The sequence below is a fragment of the Brassica rapa genome, chromosome A09 (genome assembly GCF_000309985.2).
Source record: "Brassica rapa cultivar Chiifu-401-42 chromosome A09, CAAS_Brap_v3.01, whole genome shotgun sequence".
NCBI classification, from domain to species: Eukaryota; Viridiplantae; Streptophyta; class Magnoliopsida; order Brassicales; family Brassicaceae; genus Brassica; species Brassica rapa.
Window position 1 is genome coordinate 1,412,869 of NC_024803.2, and position 21,119 is coordinate 1,433,987.

Consider the following 21,119-nt stretch of genomic DNA (forward strand, 5'->3'; position numbering starts at 1 on the left):
AAGTCTGAAAACATAGAAGAAAAAAACATAAATAAGATGGTAGAATTTTGACGAAGAGGTTGATGGAATAAAAAACATAAATTTTTCTTATAATTTTTTGGATAATATGTTTTCAAATACGAAATGTTTTTATTTTTTTATCTTTTTTCCCCAAAGTTTTTTTTAAAAATACATCATTAGAAGTTTTAAATTAAAAGCGTAATATTAAAATATACTATGAGTAATATCTGTAATTTTCTCAACTTATATATTAGTTTTTTATATAGTTGGAACAAATAGATGCTTTAAAAACCCAAGATTATAAATACCTGTTGTTTTCATATTAGTATATTTAGCTTAGTATATTGAGAGACACGTGAAACTTTTGCGAGAGGACAGAGTTATTAGCCTACCTTTTGAAATAAAGATGGAAATGTTTATTATTTAATAAAAACAATTCGCGTTATAAAAGAATATAAAACTTTAATACCTGTTGTCTCCATATTAATATAAAAACAATTTGCGATATAAAAGAATATAAATATTGAAATTTTATTATTTTGCATGTGTTCTGTTTTAAAGCTATATGAATTTGCCATTAACGTTTTTTTTAACCGGGTTTGGTTTGAAAAAAAAAAGTATTTTTAACTTCAAATACCATGATTGGTATTGTAGCACTAATCTAGACATTATTATATGTGTAGAATAATTAGTTAGGAAATGAGAATAATTTTGCCGAAGTTAATACACTAAGTTTAATAATGATTATGATAAAGCGAAGGTTTTTTTCCTGCAAAAACCAACACATACCTAAAAAGTTTGTAGAAAGTTTTTTTTGTGTGTTTTTATAAATCTTTATAATTAAATAATAAGTCAGAAAAATTGATAATAACATAAAAATGTTGAATACATGATATTAGATTAATGTTTCGTTTTAAAAGTATATGTTAACAAAAGGGAAAAGCTAAAATATTCCTAATTATGGTTTGCATCTATATATTTCTTTTTTTGCCAGTGATTTTATACAGGTTGAATTTAATATAAGTTTACTATCAGTGACTATATAGATAAATATTTTCCCTTTTCTTACCAGGTTCTTATGGAAAGAGTTTTTCCTTATTAACACCAACTCTTATTGAATAGGGAAAGTAATATATGAGAACTACATCTTTTCTTATATATAGTTAATTCTAAAAATACGAAAATACAGTTAATAAAAAGGTTTATCATATATTAGAAACTAATATTTAGTTAATTATTAAATACTTAATGTAAATAAAAATTATTTATTCCAATGGCTTTTCAATTGTTAATAAATGTATTAACTATTATCAGTAAAATTATTAAAATTTGGTATATTATTATTTAGATTGTGAAGAAATTCTTGAGAAGCTGATACCTTTTATATAATTTACTGAGTTTAACATTATGTAAACATCATGTCGTGGAGCTAAAGAAGTAAGAATTGTGCGTACCTGTAGTCTCCAGAGGGGGTGTAGGAGGTGGGATATCCATTCTTTTGAAGTCTTGATCCTTTAGAAACAATCTGATTGCAAGTTAGAGATGTGGATATAGGTTTGAATTTTGATGAATTAGTAAACGAATTTTGCACACTTACGTAGGCTTTTGGAGTTTTCACAATGGGAACTATGAAGTTTTTTTTCTGAGTCAAACGTATGAACATTAAGGAAGGAGATTGGAAATCATGGATTGATTTGATTATTAATTGCTAGATCCTCTTACGTTTTTGGAAAGGATAATATATGATTACCTTGTAACCGACTTGTTGCTAATTATGGGGTCAATCACGTTTGAAAATTGTTAGAAATATAATGTAACTTTATAAAACTAATTCTGACAATGTAGAATTCGAATCTTGACTACCCTAAACATGTTTCATACGTAACAATTACTTTGACTATATCTTTTGAAAAGTAAGCTAATACCTGGTAACATGTAATAAAAAGCTTAGAAAGAAAATCACTCGCCTTAATTCATAACCAGATAGAGCAACATGAGCATGATTATTAGCTAATATTCATGCAAATGAGACAAAATGTTTGCGAAGTGAAAAGCTCTGTAAAATTCAAACTTAAAAGAAAAGCATGAGTCAATAAGTAAACTAAAAACAAAGACTTTGAGTGCGCTGGAGCTTGCAACCTCTACTTCCCAGACTTTGGGCGTTTAGCTTTCTCCACCTTAGCATTGTCACACGACCTCTTACTCCCCGCATCTGCAGCACCTACACGGCTTTTGGAAGATTCACACACATCATTTCCAGTCTGAGATGTTTCATTCGACGTTGCACTAATGTTGGTTCCTGCCGAGGTTTCTGTTTCGGTTGGAGTGTCTAGAGGGAGGATCTTGGTCACAGTCAAAGCTCGGGTCTTGCCTGATAGGTTGTGCTTTGTCACCTTCACACAAAACTTGTGACTTTGTCCGATGGTGTTGATTAGAGCTTCCGGGACAGGCACCTCTTGGTCAACACCTTCGTTAGCATTAGCCTGACATTCATCATAACAGTGTGAGTTCAATTCATGTAAGTTTATAGACTGATTATTAGTTACCTCAAAGTAGTTGCTAACTAATTCCGACGCATGCTTTCCAGTAAGCGCACGCCCAGCATCACCAAGTAGTACAAAAACGGCCTGTTCACTGTTGTCATAAACAGATAGCCTTGCCATGTACCTGTTATTAACAAATCAGAAACTAATACGAATAAAACGTAATTGAAAATTCTGTTCAGAGTTCTTACTGCGGAACACCATCTACGTTAACCTTCCCACACTTGTTGTTTGTACAAATCAATGAGGTTGGGCCTTTGGTAACCTTACTATGGCACCCACTGCACGAAATATAGTACCAAGCATAGCCATGCACGACGTCATCGATCGTAGCCGTGCACTCAAAAAATGCTTCCTGCGAGAGTGTATAACCATATAAGCTTTCCTAAGTGATTGGAGATATTTAATTTGAGTTTTACCTTTGCAGACTTCTGCTTAATGTAGGAGAATAACTCCCCTATAGTCATTGTCTCACGTTTAGTTACCACCTCTGCATCAACCTGCTCAGCAATAGCTGGATTTGAGCTCAACCTGAGACAGAGTAGAAATCATTAATTTAGTCACTCACTGCAATGAGGTAACGGGGTAACGTCATTTAGGCAATTTGCAAATGCATATCACATGAATACTTACCAGCCGAAGTAATCTATAGTAGGCTGGACATCATAGTCCATAAAAACCCGTGAGGAGGACATTGAGGTGAGGGCTAGAGTTCCTGTGTTATTACGGAAATCCCATTTTAAAAACTCAAACTGTGCATGTATAAATGTCAATAAGCAATATAAAGAGGGAAATAGAAACCTCCTAGACGCTTTGTGTTAACGGTCGTGACCAGCAACACGGTGGGAGTGGTTTCGCAAGACTTGAATTTTCTGCAGAACTCCGTTGCGACCTGGTCCCAAAGGTAAAGCTTAATCACAGGTCCACTGCAAACAAAAAAGAAACACACTGAATGTTAAGAGAAGTACAGTAAAATGGTGTTTTATAAGAAAAAAATAACACATACCCATGTAATTGCACATGAACCAGAAGATGCCTCGCAGCTGCTATTTGCACTTCGTCAAGGACGGGACTCTCAGTGAGAGTATGGCCATTTACCAACTTCATGTGGCCAACAACATCTGTTACATTGTTCAGAAAATTTATAAGTTAGATGACTCCAAAATAAAAAGCTAAATATTTAATCAAAACATGGAAATCAAACACAACTTATCTGTATATAATCAACGAATTCATTTATACTAACATATGCTATGATGATCACCAAAATCCAAGAGTGAGGGTTAATAAGTTGTGCTACCTAACGCTACAAACCTAATAACCGAATAAATTTCATCTACATGTTCGACTTTCAAATATTATTTGAGACAATGATCTAGAGAAACCAATATCACAGTATAACTTTTAAATACATCCAATCAAAGATTCTATGATAGATTAGTGAGTTTACCGTAGAGGTCTCCTTTGAGGTCACAGTTTGCTTCAAAAACCTCGTACGAATGAAACCGGAATCTGTCTTCATCAAAAGGGGTGGTGATGTTCTGAAGCTCCGACAGTTCAGAGTTCCACGAAAACGACACGGTAACGGCATGATCAGAAACCCGATAAACCGACTTGTTACTCGATCCATAGAAGTTGTCGAGCTTGTAAACTTTTCCTCGCTCCATTTTACCCAAATACTTTTCAATACGCGATGGCGAAATGAAACCTTGAATCACCGTTCCCTGTGAAGAAAAACATTAGACAAAAACGAAATAAATAACAGAACAAAATCACAATTTACTTAGGGGTCCTAGAATTTCATGTAATAACAAAGGCACAATTATAAAATGAAAACAGTTATTATAAACCGAAACAATTTGAAAATTACGTGATGATCTTTTAATGGGGTTTATAGTAAAACAGCTTAGCCTACAAATTCATCCCGAGATTTTCGTTTTATAACAAAGCGATAATTATAAACCGTTATTTATCCTACAATTACGGTTTTAAAATCAGAAAATGACGTAACCTGTTCGTCGATGAGAAGCATCTCAAGGCCGATTAGCGTCTTCTTAATCGGATTCCAAGCTTCCCAGAAGTGGATCAGACGAAACCGCAGCTGAGTTTCGTGTGGACCCAGCGAGACATCTCGGAAGAACATGACTTTTTCATCAGAGGCGGATGAGACGGGAGACTTCCCATTCGGTTTCGTCGCCATGGTTGAGATCTGAGAAGCTGGTAGGGTTTGTGTTTGTAAAGAGAAAAGAGAATCGGAGAAAAGAGAATCGGTATATAAAGAAGAAAGAACATGAGGAGATGAAACGAAAACATTAAGACAAAATTAATTGAAGAAGTAAATTGGAGTTTCGTTTGTGGAGAAGTTGATCGATCAGAGCTCTTTACGCTTTGAATCGGAGAAGAGGAAGAGGCAGAGGCGTAGTTCTTCGAGACCTCCGTCTGCATCGCGATCTCCGTGCTCTGTAGCTTTTTTTTTTTTACGTTTGTCGACAACAATAGATAGAAGCCCTGGACTAAAACAAACGAAGCCCATACAAAAATAAAATTAAGAAACGAAGGTCCAAACGTAACATAACACAACGGATCTGACGTGGCAAAAAAAAAAGTTTTGGTTGGAGGATTATTTTAAGTGACGTGACAGCACAGATTTTCAGCATATGCTGCTTTTAGTATTGTGATTATAGCTCAATAACTCGTTAGTTGAATTTAAATTTGTATTAACAAATAACAATGCAACTCAATGCTGATCTTATTTTAAAATTTACTAACGGTCGACTGTATGGTATGTTTATGATTCATACTAGTGGATGTAGTACTATATGGTACTATTGCGGTTAACTAAGCTGTCGGTTCCTAATTATATTAAAAACCCTTAAACTAAAACAACAAAAACATTGGGAATTTCAAAAAATACAATCTTTAAATTGGTGAAAGAACTTATTAAACTCACAACTTGAACTTGATGTTAGTTTAGATTATAGAATAATGCATCCTGGACGCCAAATTAACTTATATATGTTGATTGTTTTTATCCGAACGGAGACGACATTTCAACACTGGTCAAACCTTTCTGTGTGCATGAGTTTAGCATGCAGCAAAATACAATCTACCAACTACTTTTCTCAACGTAGTTCACTTATACGACTTAGAATTTTCTACGATTTTTTGGTCATGTATCTATCTATTAGCACTCAAAGTTGACCCTCTAAATTAGTTCAATGATTTCTAAAACAAGCTTAGCATTAACCAAAAACATAGAAAATTTGGCTTCCAGGTTCCAGCGGTAAAAAATATATCACATCATCAACTAATGGAGCAATCTTACATTATAAGCACGTTTTGTTGCTTTTAAATATAATGTAAGTTCCAGCGGTAAAAAAGTATATCACATGATTCACATCGTCAAGTAGATAGTAATTTAAGCACGTTTTGTTGTCCTCTTAAATGAAATTCTGATATAAAAATTGGTTTATACCAAGCTTTTAGTATTACTATGGATTAGTGTTGACGTGCATGCATTTGCCACAAAGAACAATAAACAATTTAATCAAAATCATATATTTTTTTATACATATTTACACCGATATAATTTCTAACTCGTTGATATTTTAGCATTTAGAATCAAAACGAGTCTTACTCATCTCTATTTCAGCTTACACATTACTACCTAAAAACCTGCGTAATATCTTATATATCACTAATCTGAATTCGAATCTATGCTTGGATTAGTTAGCATGTAAGATTATAAATCTTGGCTCATAAATTCACTCTTTAAACGATTTACGAAATAAATCATTTCCACAACCACGTTTAAATCATGATTAGATCAAAACTTAATACCGTCTCCAATGTTTTTTTTTTGTTTTCGTTAACAGGTTTATCATGCCTTGAGCAAATATCATTTTCTCCTAAAATACTAAATTAAAAAATGGGTAGGTACATCACCAACCACACTACAGATATGTGTGGAAACTTAGCTACCCACACGAATTCAGCTGATAAGCCGAGCCGAGCTGTTTCGAAACTTCCGAAACCTGTAGGCTGTAGCATTGGTTGGGCTACCGACACCTCCCCATTGTTACATTTTTCAATTCTTTTTGTCCAGCTACATTAGTTAATTGAGAAATTAGATCGATTACAGACTAAAATATTACTATTACTCATAATATTCCTATACAGTATACATATTCCGGATAACTTGGTTAAAATTTATAACAAAAAAACTTATCTATAGTTACTAAAAGAAGTCAAACTTATTTTAATTTTAAGCTATTAAATTTTATTTATTAGTTCGAAAATTAACAAATATTTCATTTTCTTCTGTAAATGATTTTTTATTGTCCAGTACTTTTAAAAATTAAAAGATGTAAGAAAATAGAGTATAAAATAAGCTCGAAAATGAAATAATTAATAAAAAATAGCATGATTGTAAGTGAAGTAGGTCAAATATGTCACTAAACATCCATCTAAATCCAACCGTTTAATGAGAGATCTAATGGTCATCATTTTTTCTCAACAATGACACAATTTATTACAATTTCACCTACTCCTAAACTAAGTCATGATTCATGAGAGTTCCTGTCCTCCTTTATTCTTGTAGTTCTGTCTTTTTTATCCTTAATATAATAGGCATGAAATGACTTAAAATTATTTTTATAGTTGTGTGAAATAAGTTTTTTTTGTTGTTGTTGTACTTAATACTGATGAGCAAAGATCATAAATTATATTAAAATATATATTGACTGAAAAATCGCAGTATCAAAAATCTTATTAGGCTCAAATAATTAAAATAAACTGAAATATAGAAAAAAATTCTTATTGTATCAACTCATATACATATTAATTGATCTGTAATTGTTTCATAAAAGTATTTACAGTTGATATTGATTGAAAACTATCATTTTAATTTAAGGTTATTTTATGTATGCTAGATCAAGATATGGAAAGTCAAATAAATGGCCATTTACTGCCTATTACTCAAACTCATGTACACAAGATTTAAATATATATCTTTATTGTGTTTCAATTATTAGATCTGGTTGATCAATTATTACCTAAAAATATAGGTGCATATCAGGAGTTACCATATTGGTGAGTGTGTGAAAACAGTTTAATTCCTTAGGTGATAGTGTGAAAACACTTAAGATCCACGATGACATTTTATAAATAGTCACATATAGTACTTAGAAAAATAAATTCATATTAATTTTAATTTTAATTTTTCTTCCTAAACTTAAAAAAAAAAAAATTTAATTAGCCGAATAAGCCGAAGAAGTAAGTATACATAATACATGATGAAGTTCAAAAGAGTCCAAAAGCAAAAAGAGCAGCAGAGTTAACCTACAGGTTCGGTAGCCAGTCAACAGTTAGCAGTTAAATCTCTATAAATAGCAACGCCGTTTACATTCACAAATCGTCCCCGAGTCGTTTCCCTTCGGTGTTTATAAGATTTTGGCTTTGAGAGGCATAGAGATACTCAGATCTGTATCGCCCCTCTATCCCATTTCTCTATCCCCCAAAGGTATATCGCTCTCCTTCTCCTTCTTCCTCCTCTATCGATTTGACGGTGTGTTGAATCTGCGATGAAATGAGGTTTTTCGACCTAGATTTGAAAAACTTTCTAACTGTTTACGCCGGATCTACGATCTGCGATACTGTTATGAATCTATGAATGTTTCTATTGGCGAATCTATGAATGTTTTCGTTTGTGATGTCACAGATCTAGGGATTAGGTTTAGCTCCGATCTGGATCTGTTAGTTTTCGAGTTCGTTGGTACTCTATTATAGCGGATCTTGATGATGAGTATCAGATTTGGATTTTTTCTGATTGAGCTTGTGTGTGTGTATGTGTATGATTTGAATTTGGCTATTTTTACTATTTTAGTCAAAGTTGATCTGTATTAAGTCTGAGCTATAAATGATTATTCCTAGTTAATAACTGTTAAGCTTTTAAGTTTCATTTTAGTGCTCAACCCATTTTGGGGAATCTATGAGGATTTAGAAGAAGAGAATCTTTTAAGATAAGATGCATTGTTTTGGAATCTCCCTAGCTTTATGTCACCACTTGTGTGTAGAATAAATTAATTATTTTTTATTTTTTTTTTAAAGTTTCTACTTGTGGTATTGTGTATGAGGTTTTGCTGATTCAATCTCTCTTATGTAGTTTTGAGAAAAAAATGGAGACTTTCCTATTCACATCTGAGTCTGTCAACGAAGGCCACCCAGACAAGCTCTGCGACCAGATCTCCGACGCAGTCCTCGACGCCTGCCTCGAGCAAGACCCCGACAGCAAAGTCGCCTGCGAGACGTGCACCAAGACCAACATGGTCATGGTCTTCGGCGAGATCACCACCAAAGCCACCGTCGACTACGAGAAGATCGTCCGCGACACTTGCCGCTCCATCGGATTCATCTCTGACGACGTCGGTCTCGACGCCGACAAGTGCAAAGTCCTCGTCAACATCGAGCAGCAGAGCCCCGACATTGCTCAAGGTGTTCACGGTCACTTCACCAAGAGGCCTGAAGATATTGGAGCTGGTGACCAGGGTCACATGTTTGGGTACGCTACTGATGAGACCCCTGAGCTCATGCCTTTGAGTCATGTCCTTGCCACCAAGATCGGTGCTAAGCTTACTGAGGTCAGAAAGAACGGGACTTGCCGTTGGTTAAGACCAGACGGGAAGACCCAAGTCACTGTTGAGTACTACAACGACAACGGCGCGATGGTTCCGGTCCGTGTCCACACCGTCCTCATCTCAACCCAGCACGATGAGACCGTGACCAACGACGAGATCGCACGTGACCTCAAGGAGCACGTGATCAAGCCCATCATCCCGGAGAAGTACCTTGACGACAAAACCATCTTCCACCTCAACCCATCAGGCCGGTTCGTGATCGGTGGACCGCACGGTGACGCCGGTTTAACCGGACGTAAGATCATCATCGACACTTACGGAGGGTGGGGAGCTCACGGAGGAGGTGCTTTCTCAGGGAAGGACCCGACCAAGGTCGACAGAAGCGGGGCCTACATCGTGAGGCAAGCCGCCAAGAGCGTTGTCGCTAACGGGATGGCTCGTAGGGCTCTTGTTCAGGTCTCCTACGCCATTGGAGTGCCCGAGCCGTTGTCTGTGTTCGTGGACACTTACGGAACAGGGCTGATTCCCGACAAGGAGATACTGAAGATCGTGAAGGAGAGCTTCGATTTCAGACCGGGGATGATGACGATCAACTTGGACTTGAAGAGAGGAGGCAACGGGAGGTTTTTGAAAACGGCGGCGTATGGACATTTCGGAAGGGACGACCCTGACTTCACCTGGGAGGTCGTGAAGCCACTCAAGTGGGACAAACCTCAAGCTTAAGTAATGATTTAATATCATTTTGCTTATGCTTGTTTCTCTATCTTTTTCACTTTTTAAAAATCTACCGTGAGCAATAATTAATCCCTCTGTTTCTGTTTTGTTTTTTTTTTACTGGTTTGTTTACTATTGTTCTATTAATGATGACATTAAAATGTTGTTAAGATCCTGAACATGGAGATGCTTGCATTACTACTTCGTTTGGATTTTAGTTTATGTAGTTTTGTTGTTCTGATTCTACAATAACTAAGATAAGCATTCTACTCTAGTCAATTTGACTAAGTTTAGTTTCACTAATAGTGTGAAACTTCAAGCTAAAAGAGCGAAGAAGCTCAAACATGAGAGGCATCCAATAATAGTTGGTTCTGTCTGCAACCATGATGCTCTGCCTCTAGCTATGTGTGACTGGTACATGTGTTCTTGAGTAACTCTTTTTTTTTTACTAGGAAGAATCTACGACCTCTTAGACTTCTGTTAGATGATCCAACAGTTTTAAACCAATAGGCCAACTCCTCCTTGGTTAGTATCTGCGACTTTGTTCCTTTAGACTCCAAAATTCAAAGATTTGAAGCAAGTTGTAGATTGTCGAATAGTTGTTGGTCTTGAGGAAAGTTTTGTGGACTGATGTTGGCTTTTCTCTACCGGCACTAGAGGGGATTTGATAATTGACATCAATTAGCATATAATAGTATTTGATAATGTGTTAGCAGCTTTGATATCCTATTACCAGATTTGATAAATGTGAACTTCTTTTCTTTGGTTATATCGGTCCATGTTATCATCGCCATTTTTTTTTTAAGAACAATGACGAGTAGTGAGTAAGCAGCGGTTGATTGAACGCATCAACTATTATAGATTCCATCTATCAAAATTTCCAGTTAGATATATAACATTTAAAAACTTAGAAATAGACAACAGATAGTACTATAAAATCTATTTTATTATGTAATGGTTGACTTGTAATAAGTGTAAATCAATTGAAAACAGAGATCTATTTACATGTCACAAATTCGGCACTACACGTATATTCTTGTCACAGATACGGCAATACACGTATTCTCTAGTTAGTACAACACGAAACTACAAGCAATCCTCAACAAACAACGACAGTGCTAACTAAATGATTTGAAAAAACAAAAAGATCATACGTTTGATCCATTCAAAGTAAATGGATACATAGATGTGGATCCCATTTACATTACCCTTTTGCTATAACTTTATGTGATTCTTTATTGTCGGTCCATACGATGATACGAGACGTACGAAAACAGAAATATTGTCTCCAACATGAAATCTATGATCGAAACGAAAAAGTAATAGTCGTGTTTATCTATTTATTCAAAGCTAGAGCAATCAATCACTGGTAAGCTAATTAAAAACACATTTAGGTTGTTAATTGTGATTATAACACTTAATTGTGAATAAAATATTTATTAATTATTATTTTCATGCGCCTGTGTGACTAACACCAATTTTGTATTCAGATTCTATTTTTTCAAGTTAATTTGGGTGATTGATAATTGCTGTAGGTGTTTTCCACAGCTTCATTTATTTTTACAGCACTAAATTCACATCAATCAAGTTTTAATAAAAATTTCAAAATCACAGCTCTTGAAATAACCTACAGTTGTACAAGTGCTCTGTAAAGCTAAAAATCCAAAGCAATTTTTTAAAACTTTCCATAAAATTCTAAAGCCACAAAATCTAAAATCACAACAAAAAATCTACATATTTTTTTCTATATCAAATTTTTTAAAGTTACAGACATTACTAATCGGACCCAAAGTTCTAATTTTTCTGAGGGAAAATCATTTTTGTTTAATATCACCCAAATATACTTAATTTTTTAATTCATCATACATTAAGTCATAATCTACTATATATCCTAGAAACTTAACCCATACCTATCAATAATACAGATAACATATTGTGTTTTATCTATAGTCATTGTAAGGGACTAGTGTCATTTAACAACTCTCAACTTGCTTTTTTTTTCATTTGAATGATAAATTGATAGTATGTTTGATTTTTAAAAAAGAGGATAAGACTGGAATTATGAAAATATTATAAATTAAATGTTATTGTTTAATAACTATTTTTGTGCTAAAGTTTTTGTGCATGAATTAGGATGTGAGACTTGGTCAACCAACCTTTCTACTTAATCAAGAGACAAAAAGCCGCAACTTTGGAGCTTCCTTTTCCACCCAATGATCTCACCAGTGACAAAGATTAAGATCTCCATAACCATAAGACTCCTTTTTATTATTGATATATATGAGACCCCTTGATACATCTGTTTTATATCGTACCAAAGTACCAAACTCATGGTGAATGTCATCCAAAAGAACAGGCTAATTATTTGAAATATATATTGTTTTTTTGGGAGAACTATCTATTTGTACAAAGCATAAAAAAATACACATTTACATTATCTCTAATGAACTGAGACATAACTCTTTGTATGAATCAGTGCTGCTACATATGTCCAGTTCTTCTTTAAAAAAAATGAAAAATATAATTGTACAAGAAGGAAAAACAAAGTATGTTTTATATCACAAAGGACCTCCCAAAAGATCAGGTAATGTGATTTTCCCCAAGTTATTAGGATCAAGTTTATCAAACTGATTCACAACTTGGTTAATGTCTTTATCACTGACCTTCCCCATTTCCTTAAGCTTCAACACAATATACTCTGATTTACTGAGACAGACCAATAGGAAAACTTAAAAAGGTCAGGAGATTAATCACTTATACTCAGTCAATGTTGTCTTCAACTCATTGGATAAGACTAAAAAATTAAAAATGTAACAACACTTTGATAGTTAATTGTTGCTTGTAAGGAAAACTCTAAGATGACATATGATTAGTCTGATTAATCTCTTTGACCTACAACATAAACACACTAACTCTTAAGTTATTTGCAGCTTAAAGATTAGTTCCTAAGGATTGCATAAACAGCTCAAGATCACTCTTAAGTATAACCTAATCATCCAAGACTAACCAAAAAAAATCAAAACTTTTAAAAAATTCAGACCAAACCAGAGAGACTTCTTGTCGGAGAAAAAACATAAAGTTTGTGTACCTGATGAAACCATGTTGATAAGTATCAGCAGCTAGCAAATCCTCGACAGTAATCTCTCTATTCAACGCGAATTTCACAGCCCTCCGATGCCTACGATCAATCCTCGCCTCCGCCAGATAAATAAAAGCACGCGCCACCGCGAGCGTCGACACTAACAGCCACGCCGCCGCGAAAAGCCGCCCTTCAAGCGTCTTAAACGCCCTGTCACCGTACCCGACCGTGGTGACCGACATAACCGACAAGTATACCGAATCAACTAAATCAAGCCCCTCGACGAAATGCAAAACCAGCGCGCCAACTCCGATACACAAAACGACGACGCACAGCGCTAAAAACACTTTCATCCTTATCCTCATCCTCCCTTTCTCGAAATCAATTATATAGTCTTTAGCAGAGAATCTATGGTGCTGCCCTCTCGAGGAGCCCATTTGGATTCCGGTGAGGATCATACTCTCTTGGAGATCAAGAACATAGTTGACGACACCGCTTAATAAAATATCCAAGAAACCGAACCCGAACAAGACGAAGACTACGGCGAAGATCTTGGTCCAGGGAGTCAACGGGGCGATGTCTCCGTAGCCGATCGTGCACATGGTGACGATGCAGAAGTAGAGCGCGTCGACGACGGGGTGGGTCTCGACGCCGGAGTAGTGGTCTCTGTTGAAGGAGTAGATTGAGACGCCTAAGGTTAGGTAGACGACGAGGAGGAAGATGGCTTGTTTGATGATTGATTTGGAGATTGGGGAAGGCTTCTTGGGCTCTGAGGAGGAGGATTTGTTGGGTGTGAGGTCTTTGATGATGACCATGGCTGGTGCCGTGCGGCATCGGTGGAGTGGACGAGGGTTGTTGAAGTAGGAGTCGTCGAGTTCGGATTTTTCGAGGTCGTGGGGGATGTTTTCTTGGAAGAAAGATGTGGTTGAGATTGAGTGAGGGATTGTGACGGCGGTGGCGGCGGCGGAGACGGCGGAGAAGGAGGAGGAGGGGTTTTCCGGGATGGGGTGGAGGGGGTAACGTGATTGAGGACTGATTAAAGGTTGGTTCTCCATTTCCCAAGAAAGGAGGAATCTCCAAAACAACAAATTAGAAAAAAATTTAATCTTTTATTTAACGTAAAATTCTAAAACGAGAGAAAAAAAAAAGTTTTTGAGTTTTGAAAAAATGGACAAGAACAAGTGTGATTGGTGTTTGGTGGTGGGGTGTGTAATAACTTATAGGCTTTTGTTAGCGTGGGGTCTACTATGCCACGTATGGAAAATGATAATCGATATTCTGGACCACATGCAATTTATATGCTATCTAATGCATACATATGATGATTGATTGATGAAAGTTTATTTTTTCGACAAAATCAGAATATATATTGATATCATAAGTATTTTACAAGATTCAAACACGATATAATACAACTATTGATCCGAATGAAAGTTTATTTTGTATAATTAGTGAAGGTGACTAATTATCTCTCTTTTCTTTTCCCACTTCTCTTTATCAATTATTGATTCCTTGGGTGAATGTACACTTGGATAGTTAGTACTACCCTACCTATCCATTTCAAATTAATTTTTTTTCCCCGGCTTTTCACCATATTAAAAATACAAGTGGAACTTATAAATCCACTATTTTCTATAGCTAATATTTTTTTTAATAAAAATTTAATAAAATATTTCACTGTTAACTATTGTTATTTTTTTTGTCAAACACTGTTAATTAATAAACTTAAATATAAAGTTTAGAATGCAATTTCTAAAACATTTTTCTTTTGGTTGCATGAGGAGTATTGAACATGAGACGTCATATAAATCACTATTTTATACAAATCAACATCACATGGTGATCAATGTTATGATATTGGCCATGGGTTTGGCCTTAACACAATTATGTATACGTTGTGACATAGGAGTATTAACACATGAAAAAGTCATAAATCACTATTTTCTACAATTGGATATTTGCCATGGGTTTGGCCTTTACACACTAATGTATACCTTGTGATTTCCTAATTTCGTTTTTCGTGGTGGGTCTATTATCATCATCTGGTATTGTCCAATATACCTCAATGAAGGGTTGCTCTGATTCTTCTTAATGCCTAATATAGTAATATTCACCATCCTAGTTTAGTGAAGGGGTTGGATATATATGGGATCTGGAAAGGTTTGGTTTATGGAGAGGCAATGAACCAGAGCAAAAATCAACGTGCTAGCATAGTTTATTTTAAGTTGAAAAATAAAGTCAATGATGTGAATATACTTTTTGTACTGATATTGAAGTACTTTACACTCTAACCAGATATATTTATACATAGATTAGGTCTCATACCTTAGAATATAGGTCTGATATGCTTAGAATATACTATCATATCTTAACAGTCCAATAGACTTCTTCAAAATGGGTCTAATTAAGGGAGGTGAAACCCTTCTTGCTTTAAGATTATACTTATGATTCTAATTTTATAAATTTATTTAGCGTATAAACAATAATTTCATAAACTTTAAACCACAACCAACATTTTTTAGAAATTGTTTTTTTTTTAATTGTTAACAGATAATAATCTCACTAGTTAACACTGAGGTTATGTGATAAAAAAATAGTTTTCCTCATTTTTTCTTTCTTAAATTATAAACCCCACATCAACTTACAATGGAGTTTGATATACATTGTCATCCAATCTTACCTCCATGTAGGATTATGAGATTCTTCATAATACCTAATATCCTTCATCCTAATTTGGTGATAGGATGGGATACAACATCCAGAAAGGTATTCTTAAGACTTGATTGCGCTGTATGGGATCTGGAAAAGTTTGGTTTATGGAGAGGCAATGAATCAAAGCAAAAGACGTGATAGTATAGTTTATTTTAATTTGAAAAATCAAAGTCAATGGTGTGAATATGCTTGTTGTTTGATATTGAAATAAATTGGACTGTTAAAAATCAAAGTCAATGATGTGAATATGCTTGTTGTATTGATATGAAGTACGGTACATTAGAAAAACATTAGGCCTTACATATCTTAGGAAAACATTAGAAACAGGTGTGAAATGCTTAATTAGCATATTGTACTATCATATTTTAACAGTCCAATACACTTCTTCAAAATGGATCAAGAGAGGAGAAACCATATTCTTGCATTAAGCTTATAATTGTGAGATTGATATCCTCTAAATTTGCAATATTATCGAGCATCTAAACAATACTTTCATAAACTTTAACTGAGGACCAACATCTCTTTTAAAGATCTTTTTAATTATAAACTGTTAACAGATAGTAATCTCACAAATTAACAGTGAGGTTATAACTTATATAATAATAAAATATTTTTCTTCATTGTTTCTTTCTTAAGTTATATATCCCACATCAACTTATAGTGGAGTTTGATTTAAGCTTTTCTTGTTCCCTAAGGTACACACCAGTATGTCAGTATCAGTCTTTAACCGTTGCGTTACTTGTTTTCACTGCCTTTTAAAGAGATCCCAAACCGACGTCGTTTATTGCCACGTCAAGCAATGCGCTGGCGTTATATTTTTAAACCAATCGAATCTCACGGTTATGCCAGCAAGGCAAAGAGCGGTGAGTAGAATGACCAGAGTCTGCTGATATTTACGATACTGCCCCCCACACACACAAGAGACGAAATCGAAAAGGTGAAAATGGAGTCTCGCGAGATTGCAAAGCTAGAAACAAATTCAATGCGAGTCAAAAATTCGTCTTACGAATCTCGCGATTAGGGGTTCTCAGTTCTCGATCTCCGCCTGATTACCCGATCAGCCTTTCGCGGCGAGGTTGATATACACTTCGCCAGATCGTCGGTGATACGAATCGGGACTGGTAAGTAACGAAACGAACTTGTGATTTTGGTTAGAAGGATAGGTCTCGCAATCGTATTGTGGATTCGAGTTTTTGAGCTCAGATTCTCTGCAGATTCGTGATCTGGATACAGTTCAAGGAAACGAACTAGTGATTTTGAATTTTCTCGATTTTTTTTTTGTTTTCTGATCTTGTTGAGCTCGAATTGTTTAGATTCTCTGTAGTTTCTTGATCTGGATTCGATCTGAGTACACTTCTAGGATTGTGATCTTACTTTGTTCGTAAGTAGAGAAACTTTCGCAGTCTTCCTATGTATTTTGATCTTTTGAGCTCAGATTCTCTGTAGATTCGTGATCTGGATACAGTTCTAGACGTTCAGCTTGTGGATTTTGTTTTCTGATCTTGTTGAGCTCGAATTGTTGAAACTCTCTGCAGATTCTTGATCTGGATTCGATCTCAGCACAGTCCTAGAACCTATTTCGTAAGTAGTGAAACTTGGAATCAGATGGCTAACGTACCGCATCGATCGGTTAACCACCCGGGGACTCTCACTCCTTTAGAACCAGATAGACCTTCACCACAGCCTCTCTCTCATTCTCCTTCGGTAGTACCTTCGCCTACACCTCCTAGGTATCCTCAAGCACCACCAAGCTTCAGGCCTGATCACATGCATTCACCAAACCTGTTGTCGCCTTCGAATGGTATCAGAACCGGGAGCCCTATTCCACGTATGAGTACTCCCCCTGGGCCTCCGGTCTTTAATACTCCGGTTAAACCAGCCGCTGTGCCTTTCCGCACCTCGCCAGCTACTCCTCAGCCTATGGGGTACTCTTCAGCCACTGCTTCTTCTCTGCCAGTGTCTACGCCTTCTTATTACTCGAACGGGTCTTCTACTGGATCTCAGCGTGATCTTCCTGATGTTGTTAGAATGGAGGAACCTATAGCTGCAGACTCTCCTTACGTTTTGTTTACTGCTAATAAGGTTTACTTCTTTTCCTTTTTAGTTCGTTCATAATCTCCCAGTTTCACTTGCTAAGTTGTGTTTGTTTGTTTTGTTATCTAGGTTTTAAAGCAGAAGAAGCTAGCAAATGTTGCTAGTTTGGGGTTTGGAGCTATAGTTTCTGCGGGGAGGGAGATTAGTCCGGGTCCTCAGATCATCCAACGTGATCCACATCGCTGTCTACACTGTGGAGCGTATTCTAATCCGTATACCTCCATATTAATTGGTTCAGGGCAATGGCAGTGCGTCATCTGCGAGAAAATGAATGGAAGTAAAGGTGAATATGTGGCAATGAGCAAGGATGAATTGCGTAACTATCCAGAACTCTCGTTGCCTCTGGTTGATTATGTTCAGACTGGAAACAGGAGACCTGGGTTTGTTCCTGCCTCTGACTCTCGGACATCTGCACCAGTCGTTCTTGTTATCGACGAGTGTTTAGATGAACCACACCTTCAGCACTTGCAGAGCTCTTTGCATGCATTTGTAGACTCTCTTCCACAAACTACCAGGCTTGGGATTGTAGTGTATGGCCGTACTGTTTCGATATATGATTTCTCTGAAGAATCCGTAGCTTCAGCCGATGTTATCTCTGGTGCTAAATCACCATCTGCAGAATCGATGAAATCGCTGATTTATGGGACCGGTGTATACTTGTCACCAATGCATGCATCACTGAAGGTAGCACATGAGATCTTCTCGTCCTTAAGACCATACACGTTGAATGTTCCTGAAGCGTCTAGGGACAGGTGCCTTGGAACTGCTGTTGAGGTTGCTCTGGCCATAATCCAAGGACCATCCGCAGAAATGTTTCGGGGAGTGGTCAGAAGAGCAGGTGGTAACAGTAGAATCATCGTTTGTGCCGGTGGACCCATAACATATGGTCCAGGATCAGTGCCTCATTCGATGAGTCATCCGAATTATCCTTACATGGAAAAGACAGCTATAAAATGGATGGAGACTTTAGGGCGTGAAGCTCACAGACACAACACGGTCGTGGACATATTGTGCGCTGGGACTTGCCCTCTCAGAGTTCCTGTCCTGCAGCCACTCGCAAAAACCTCAGGTGGTGTGTTGGTTCTTCACGATGATTTTGGTGAAGCCTTTGGCGTGGACTTGCAAAGAGCGGCCACTAGAGCAGCTGGTTCACACGGTCTGCTTGAAGTTCGATGTTCAGATGATATTCGTATAACTCAGGTGATTGGACCTGGCGAAGAGGCACATTCAGAAACTCACGAGACGTTTAAGAGTGATCCAGCTGTTTGTATTCAGATGCTAAGTGTCGAAGAGACACAAAGCTTCTCTATCTCGATGGAGAATAAGAGAGACATCCAAGGCGATCACGTCTTTTTCCAGTTTGCTTTTCATTATTCAGATGTTTATCAAGCAGATGTGTCTCGGGTGATTACGTTCAAGTTGCCAACCGTTGATAGCGTCTCAGCGTATCTTCAGAGTGTTGTAGACGAAGCTGCTGCGGTTCTCATCTCCAAGAGAACTCTTCTAATAGCGAAAACTCAGAAGGACGCAGTCGATATGCGTTCTACAGTAGACGAGAGAATCAAAGACATTGCTTTGAAATTCGGATCACAAGTGCCGAAATCAAAGCTTTATAGCTTCCCCAAGGAACTATCTTCTCTCCCGGAGCTTCTCTTCCATCTTAGGAGAGGTCCTCTGTTAGGAAACATCATTGGTTCTGAAGATGAAAGATCTGTGCTAAGGAACTTGTTTCTGAACGCATCTTTCGATCTGTCTCTGCGAATGGTAGCTCCACGTTGCTTGATGCACCAAGAAGGAGGCACGTTCGAGGAGCTACCAGCGTATGATCTCTCGATGCAATCAGATAAGGCTGTTATTCTTGACCATGGCACAGATGTATTTATTTGGTTGGTAAGTTTCTCTTGTCTTCATAAGGTTCATGCAATAATATATATTTGTCAGAAGCGTTTTTGTTAATCTTTGTTGGTTTAGGGAGCGGAACTGTCTGCTGATGAGGTGAAGAGCGCTGCGGTTTTAGCAGCTTGCAGAACGTTGGCTGAAGAGCTAACCGAGTTTCGGTTTCCAGCACCGCGCATTCTCGCATTCAAGGTACTTTCTCATCGTTTCGGTATCTACATAGGAACGAAGCTAATATCTTGTGGACATTGTGGTGTGTATAACAGGAAGGAAGTTCACAGGCTAGATACTTTGTTTGCCGGCTTATACCAGCGCATAAAGATCCTCCTTATGAGCAGGTAAGCCATCGAAATCTTGATTGGTTGATTGCTTTGTCTTCCTCTGAATGTGTATATATGTTGCAGGAAGCAAGATTTCCACAGGTGAGAAGGTTGACGGCGGATCAAAGAAGGAAACTAAAAAGTAGTTTTATAGAGTTTGATGAAGAGAGTTTCTGCGAGTGGATGAGGAGTTTGAAAGTAGTGCCTCCTGAGCCCAGGTAGAAAACTTTAAAGAGAGAGAGAGAGCTTTCAATATTCTCTTGCTTTTGTCGATCGCTTCTCTTTTGCTATTTTGGGTACTACTACTGTACTGAGTCTTTTGTTTTTAGGGTATCTCTTTTAAACTGTCTCATGTGTTCTTGAATTGAATTATACTTTTGTTATTATAACAACAAAATAAAAGTCTAGTCTAGTGATACATTGGTTAAGGGATACATTCATACTTCCACTGCGTAATCATAGAGATTAAGAAACAAAATATGCGTTGAGAAACATAGTGTTAATGTATTTTGCTAAAGCACCGCCCTTGGATCTCATTTACAGCTTCCTCAATTGCCACTTGCCAGTGCCTAAAAGTGGTAAACAGTAGCAAATCTTTTTTGGGTGGATTAAAATTGGAGTGGCTTAGTTTGTTATCAATCTCATTTATAATGTATAATATACCACACTGAAAAAGGAACACAACAAATCTAATAAACTCCCTTCTCCTTACAGAAGATTAACAAGTAAAAAAGAATATGTAAGAACAATATTTAAGAGATTCTTAGAAGTATAATATTTAGGAAAAGTCTTTCTCTCTCTGAATTTGCTCTGCATTCCAGAATTTATCCAAGCGTCTTGTTAACTTAATTTTTGGTTTATGTCATAAAAATTGGTTTGTGTAAAAACTCCTTTTGTTTGAAATTTGGTTTGCTAGTCAAAAGTAGTTAGTGGTGCATCAACACTAGATTATAGAGCTAAGAGCTTATGTTTTGGGATATTGCTTCACCACATTGCCAGTTTATTTTCGCAACAAATTGTCAAAAGTATTTTTTGGGTCTATTTATTTTTACTCTTCAAAAATTCATATCGTTAATTAATTAAAATAGGTGTCTAAATAAATTTTACTACGCGTTTGTAAATTATT

General features: G+C 36.4%; 4 protein-coding genes across 6 annotated transcripts; 2 read left to right on the forward strand and 2 right to left on the reverse strand.

Moving 5' to 3' along the window:
- Nucleotides 1-149: 149 nt before the first annotated feature.
- On the reverse strand, nt 150-7,588 carry LOC108870193. 3 transcript variants are annotated; one of them, XM_033279415.1, is made up of 6 exons: nt 3,994-7,588; nt 3,550-3,664; nt 3,177-3,469; nt 2,963-3,074; nt 2,735-2,898; nt 150-2,667 (listed from the first exon to the last, which is right to left on the reverse strand). In XM_033279415.1, the coding sequence occupies exons 3-6, from the start codon at nt 3,236-3,238 to the stop codon at nt 2,142-2,144; spliced, it is 864 nt and encodes a 287-aa protein (XP_033135306.1). In that variant the 5' UTR covers nt 3,239-3,469; nt 3,550-3,664; nt 3,994-7,588; the 3' UTR covers nt 150-2,141. The 3 variants fall into 3 exon arrangements, with proteins under 3 accessions (XP_033135306.1, XP_033135305.1, XP_018511030.2); XM_033279414.1 differs by having other exon boundaries at nt 3,550-7,588; XM_018655514.2 differs by having other exon boundaries at nt 150-2,483; nt 2,547-2,667; nt 3,177-7,588.
- A 236-nt stretch (nt 7,589-7,824) lies between these two features.
- LOC103836799 (S-adenosylmethionine synthase) lies at nt 7,825-10,114 on the forward strand. Its single transcript, XM_009113090.3, has 2 exons — nt 7,825-8,064; nt 8,707-10,114. The coding sequence occupies exon 2, from the start codon at nt 8,720-8,722 to the stop codon at nt 9,899-9,901; it is 1,182 nt and encodes a 393-aa protein (XP_009111338.2). The 5' UTR covers nt 7,825-8,064; nt 8,707-8,719; the 3' UTR covers nt 9,902-10,114.
- On the reverse strand, nt 10,002-16,324 carry LOC103836800 (two-pore potassium channel 5). Its single transcript, XM_009113091.3, has 2 exons — nt 12,981-16,324; nt 10,002-12,598 (listed from the first exon to the last, which is right to left on the reverse strand). Exons 1-2 carry the CDS (start codon nt 14,024-14,026, stop codon nt 12,451-12,453), a joined length of 1,194 nt encoding a protein of 397 aa, XP_009111339.1. The 5' UTR covers nt 14,027-16,324; the 3' UTR covers nt 10,002-12,450.
- A 243-nt stretch (nt 16,325-16,567) lies between these two features.
- Nucleotides 16,568-20,427, forward strand: LOC103836801 (protein transport protein SEC23). The gene is made up of 6 exons (XM_009113092.3): nt 16,568-16,804; nt 17,219-17,765; nt 17,847-19,667; nt 19,749-19,865; nt 19,940-20,011; nt 20,078-20,427. The coding sequence occupies exons 2-6, from the start codon at nt 17,289-17,291 to the stop codon at nt 20,213-20,215; spliced, it is 2,625 nt and encodes an 874-aa protein (XP_009111340.2). The 5' UTR covers nt 16,568-16,804; nt 17,219-17,288; the 3' UTR covers nt 20,216-20,427.
- Nucleotides 20,428-21,119: the final 692 nt, after the last annotated feature.